Consider the following 6,298-nt stretch of genomic DNA (forward strand, 5'->3'; position numbering starts at 1 on the left):
CCACTAGAGAAAAGTTAAATTTTGTAGAAGCGTAAATATTTTCCAAATGATTTTTTAAAAACATATATACCATGGTGAAAAGCACATTGGCAAAATATTTTAATAAGGCCATTCTCTATTAGGAATTCTAAGAAATTTAACACATTTTGAGGGGTAATTGGAGACTTTCTATATTAATATTAATATTTTCTCAGCATAAAGTTCTCTGATGCTTAGAATTCTTTTGTCTCACACTCACTAACTTTTCTTCTGCAAATAATTTTTAAACTTTAAAAAATTCATATATATATTTATTTATTTTTTGAGACTGAGTCTTATTCTGTCTCAGGCTGGAGTACAATGGCATGATCTTGGCTCACTACAACCTCTGCTTCCTGGGTTCAAGCGATTCTTGTGCCTCAGACTCCTGAGTAGCTGGGATTACAGGTGCCTGCCACAATGCCCGGCTAATTTTTGTGTTTTTAGCAGAGACAGGGTTTCACCATGTTGGCCAGGCTGGTCTTGAACTCCTGACCTCAGCTGATCTGCCCACCTCAGCCTCTCAAAGTGCTGAGATTACAGGCATGAGCCACCATGCCTGGCCTGCAAATGATTTTTTAATCCTGAAGGCTAACAAAGGTATGAGATCCTTTCCTCTAGAAACTTATTTTTCAATCTATGGAGAGGATACAGAACTTCCTATTATATTTTAGGTACCTGAGAATTTAAATATAATTCTCTGAGTTAGAAATAAGTAATTATGAAGAAAGTGTACTTTACTAACACATATCTTTGAACAACTTCAAATCTTCTAAGATACTTTCACAAGATTGAGTATTTTTAGTTTAGTTCATTTTATATAAAAGAAACTTCTCTATATTTTTCTGCAGAAAGAGTGTGATATGCCCACACTAATGTAGTTAGTAAGCAAAGCTCAAGACACGTACACTATTTATTTAATAAATAGAGCAACAAGAGTTGATATTATAAAACCTATCCTGACCAAAAAAAAACCCTCTCTATAAAATCATAAACTATAAACTGTGAAACCATTAATAAATAGTTAAATACTCTATGTATGCCATTAGTACCTAATTGGTACTTGTGTTCAGATCCTAGTAATTAGACCACCCTATAGGTCTATACATGGAAAAATAAAGTCTGACCAAATTGCAGCTAAAATACAATTTCTTTAAATTTACTGACACAGGATTTTACCCTGTTTGATGCTACTCATCCTCTCCTTTCAACTCTCAGTAACCCAAAACATTTGCAAATACATCTTTAATAATTAAACCTTGACTAAAGTCCATACTAAAATCATTAATTAGCATATGTTTGTCATGTTTGCAATTATTTTATCAAGTCAAATCATTTCTTTGTTTGAACCTAGCTCAACTTGCTATATTATAGTCATTAATACTTGTCAGCAAATTATTTTGTGCTTCAATCCCAAAATGTGTGTTTGAATTTTATAATGCCTTAAGTCAGAGACTCAGGTTTATTGGATACTTTTACTTTTTAGTTTTTGTAATCAGTACACAAGAATAAGAAATTATTGTCAACAGAATTAAAAACTAAATTCCAATCCATAGATCTTCTGATTATAATTGTACATTAGTACATGTAATTTATTTTAAAAATTTAAGTCACAGAATGTATATTGACAAAATTAAACTTGCTAATGACATCTATTCATATTTTAGTAAATATATTACAGTATAGGCTTTTTAAAAAGTAATTTCTATAGGGCAAAAAATGAAAATTTATTTCCAGATACAAATTTCTGATGAAATTTCCTATTGTTCCCCAAAATTACCTTGTGCACTATAATTTTGATTTTCGACCTGGCAATAAAGCAGTAGAAATCAAATTTCTCTTTTCTCTCTGCTTTCTGAGGGGTAACTGCTTCTGTAATTGAGCCACTGTGCATACCTTTCTTGATTTCCCCTTTCCAAATGCTCCTCCAAGTATTTAACATAAGGTACATGAATTCTGAGTTGTTTGTATTAGTGTGATGGCAACAATCAGAAGATTCTTGAATATCATCTTACTTTGAAGTTTAGCCTGGAAGCCACCACTTCTCCTGCTGGTGTAATTATGGGAACATTTTCACAAATAATTCCATGATCCACATCGATAACTTTTCCTGTAATTAAGAAAAAGTGTAAGATACAAACATTATCATGGGTTTCTGATTAAATAACTTAAATTATAATGCAGTCTAACAGGTAATTTCAATTATAAAGATAATTCACAGTAGTAAATTACAGAAACAAATGTAAATATAGATATCCAGACCTGAGGCAAGGTTTAATGTAATGCAAATTTGTACATATTGACACATCTAGTTGGAATATCTTTCTGAGAAACATTATTTTATAATAATCGAATGTCAACATCATTACAATAGCAAAGCTACACAATCTGAAATAACCCAGCCCTAATTTTGACAAATACTCTATTTCCCTAAATTAACATTTCTATAGAAAAAAAACCACAGTGCTGCAAAAAAGGGAATTACGACAGAGAATAATGCAATTTAAAAAAATATGTAACCAAACTTAAGTTTAGAAACAGTATTATGAAGAACAACATGACATTAGATTGAATTCTATTTGTTAGTTGAATTTTAAAAGCAAATGATTCATTATGCCATATGTTCAGTTTCCAAAAATAATTTGGAAATTTGTGTCCTAAATAAAAGTAGCATAACACTGTGTTTTTGTGGTAATATCAGTCACCACCCCTCAAGTTGCAACACTAATATTAGGGATTGCTGTTTAAATAATGTTGGTTATTTAAATGTTGGTTCCTTGTAACTACTAAAAGCTATCTTCTTAAACTTTGGTTCTGTTGATAAACACTTACATGTAGGAAAATAAAAAAGCACTTGAGTTTAATACCTTTAATTGCCAATGTGTCACTGAGCGGTAATTCTACATTAGCTCCATTCTTGCTATGGCTTTCAGACTCTTGAATGACAGCAGTTCTCTTATAAATGCCTCTTTTTACTTCATCAAAGACCCAAAACATATTGTACACTCGAGCAGTGTAGCCTGCTAATTCAGTTACCTGAAAGCAATGCAGAGAGATAAAATAGAGTTACTAGACCCAAGACAATAAATAAATAAATATGTAATCATATAAGTTTCTTGACTTAATGTTGAAGATCCTATCGTATTATACATGAGATATATAACACATCTGAAAACTAAAACAAATGACAGTACAAAAGAGCACTATAACACCATAACATGTTTGATTGAAATTATAAAACATAATACACAGATTTTAGAATATTAATGAGAGTTAAGGATCATTCAGTCAAATTTCTGATTTGGCCTCTGTTTACACGATGAAATTCATTTCCAATAAATTAAAAATTTTGTGGAAAGCTTAAGGTCATTCAATGAAATTATAATCTTTTATTTTTTGTATCTTTTTTCTATTTAAAATAGAAGATTTTGAGGAGAAAAGTACCTTTTGTCCTATTATGAAATGAATGTTTCCGAGCCAAATTGATTGTCAAAATTACTATATTTGGAAGGATACCAATATTGAGAGCAAGCTCAATGAAAAGCTTCAAATCCTTTTCAGTATAATTCCCAGAATCCAGCTTCTTTTGAAGCCAAACATGATATATATGCCCAAAGAAAAACATTAAATATATTCTTTTTTTTCTAGGTAAGATTATAAGATGAGCTAAATCTCTACTTTAGTCCACAAAGCTCAATGGAATGGTGCCTTGTTCCTATTCTTTCAGCTGTTTACTTTGGTTAACCTACTGCTGTTTTTCTATTAAAAGAACACCTTGTTATCAGGGTACTGTGAAAGGTGACTCATTTCTTATCAAGAACATGTGTCTCAATGACAAAGAATGCACAAGAACTAAGGATAGTTCTTGCACAAGAATGCACAAGAATAATCAAGACATCTCAGAAATAAGTATTTCTTAATAAATTACAGAATACAACAATGTCGACATTTGTGTAAAATTTCTGTGTATGCAAAACGTAAGCAGTAAATGTGTAGGTATTATTATTAAAAGCCTTCTACCACACATCTCGACTGAGAGATCTGTAATTACACTATTATTTCATTTCTGTACGTTAATGTTATAGCTATTTAAATGATTTCTAATGTTATCTAGAAGAACCTCTTAGTTGCCAAGTAGAGGAAAACAAATTTAAAGATTAACAAAATATGGATTCAAGTGAAACCTGGGCAAATATAAATATTTGCATAGAAAAGAATTCCAAAACCACAAGTAGAGGTCAATTCAAGACAGGCAGGAGGCAATGAATCAGTGGACCATCATGGAGTGTGAAGACAGCAGAAGTGTCTGAAAAAAACTAAGAATGTGCCAGTAGACAAATTACTTTGGGGTACAAGACAGGGAATTTGTCTTAGAACCCTAACTTTACAAAGGAAACTTGGTCCCTCTGGTGCTAGCAGAGAAGACATGGTGGGTGCTTTCATGTGCCATCACAGCAGTACAAGAATTTTTAGAAGTGAACGTTTTATAATTAAAAGTCAATTCAAGCAAAATAAGGCAAAATGCAATAATTTGTTGAGTTGGAGACAGTTTAGAAAAACTAATTGATATCATTTCTCTAACTTAGATAGCACAATGTTTTAATGTGCGATAAATAAAATCTTGATTTGTCATTTAATTTTAATATTAAGTAATTTATTACATCAACAAATCTATCCCAAAGACTGTCTCCAGATTATCAACATTACTATTTGAACTTTTTTAAAAAATTGAGTTGCTTGCTAGCCCTTTGTAACTCTTTTATATAGTTTATTCAAGGCTGACTTAATATGCAGCTAAATTTATAATGATGTTCTAGAATTTATATTAATATGATAGCCATAAGAGTAATTGGTAGTGAGAATAACTTTTATGGGAAGATTATATAATATCTGAATTCAATTAAGTAATTTTAACGTTGGTCCTGTGGTATCTGCAGGTCTTATTATTATTTTGTCAACAAATATTTATTAACCATATACAGTATTGCAAGTATGAAAATGGATATTAGGAATGCAAAGATGAGTAAGACAGTTCCTGCTTCAAGGAGCTGAGTGGTGTGATGCAGGCAATATAGACAGTTATAATGTGGTGAAACATCAGATATACACTGAGATGGACACAAAAGAGGAAGACTCAAACTCTGCAGGAGGAATGCGGAATGGTAAGAAGGTATTACCCATTTAACAAAGGAAAGGTAAAAGCTTGCAAGATATATAAGAAATGTTATTAGCTAACATTTATTGAGTGTTTAATATGTGCTGTTTTAAATATTCTACATGTATCAGCTCACAACAACCCCACAAGTCAGTGTTATCATTATCCCCATTTTATAGATGAAGAAACAGAGACACAGACACGTTAGGGAACTTGAGCTAAGGTCACATAATTTGTAAATACTGGAGCAAAAACGAAAATTTAGGCACTCTGCCTCCGGAGTTCATACCTAAGGGTTTCTTTACAATGTAAAACAAAGATAACATACTATAGAGAGACAAAGAGAAGTAACAATTGATAGTATAAAAAACAAAGGATATTAGCAGCATTACACTGGGGAGTTGCTGCCCTTAATCTTGATTATACTCAGCAATTTTGGCAGAGAAAAGATATGTTTCCAAAATACTAAGTATACTTGGTAATTGACATTTTGCTTGATTTTCATAAATTTTATTTTAATCGAATTGACAATAAGAAATGCAAGTACCTCTTTGTATGAAGACATAATCCTTTCAATAGCATCAGCTCCAGAGGCCAGTAAATTTCGAGCAGTGGTAAAGGCTTCTGTCCGTTCACTAACCATAACTTGCTTTTGGCCATCCTCTAGGTATAAAAGCAAATTACAAAACTATTGAATTTTGTTTTTTTTTTTAAGTAACTTAATGTTTTACATTATACAAACTAAATTGTGGCTAAAACAACCACATATTAATTTTTCGTTAGTAGTAGCAATTTTCTAGAAATATAATGAATCATTGAAAATTCAGTGTTTGGGCCAGGTGCAGTGGCTCACGCCTGTAATCCCAGCACTTTGAGAGGCCTAGGTGGGCGGATCACTTGAGGTCAGGAATTCGAGACTAGCCTGGCCAATATGGTGAAACCCTGTCTGTACTAAAAATACAAAAATAAGCCAGACGTGGTGGCGTGTGCTTGTAGTCCCAGCTCCTTGGGAGGCTGAGGCAGGAGGATCACTTGAACCTGGGAGGTGGAGGTTGCAGTGAGCCGAGATCATGCCACTGGACTCCAGCCTGGGCCACAGAGTGAGACCCTGTCTCAAAAGAGGGA

The 6,298-nt window shown here is 32.5% G+C and overlaps 1 protein-coding gene across 1 annotated transcript in view; it reads right to left on the reverse strand.

Moving 5' to 3' along the window:
• The window catches only part of ABCD2 (ATP-binding cassette, sub-family D (ALD), member 2), a 71,604-nt gene that overhangs the window by 53,626 nt on the left and 11,680 nt on the right, over positions 1 to 6,298 (reverse strand). The window contains exons 3-5 of the mRNA XM_011967624.1: positions 5,721 to 5,836; positions 2,886 to 3,054; positions 2,034 to 2,128 (exon numbers count right to left, since the gene is read on the reverse strand). Coding sequence (XP_011823014.1) covers positions 2,034 to 2,128; positions 2,886 to 3,054; positions 5,721 to 5,836 — 380 coding nt within the window. The remainder of the gene's footprint in view (positions 1 to 2,033; positions 2,129 to 2,885; positions 3,055 to 5,720; positions 5,837 to 6,298) is intronic.

This window comes from Mandrillus leucophaeus, unplaced genomic scaffold, assembly GCF_000951045.1.
Source record: "Mandrillus leucophaeus isolate KB7577 unplaced genomic scaffold, Mleu.le_1.0 Scaffold1199, whole genome shotgun sequence".
In the NCBI taxonomy this organism is placed as follows: Eukaryota; Metazoa; Chordata; class Mammalia; order Primates; family Cercopithecidae; genus Mandrillus; species Mandrillus leucophaeus.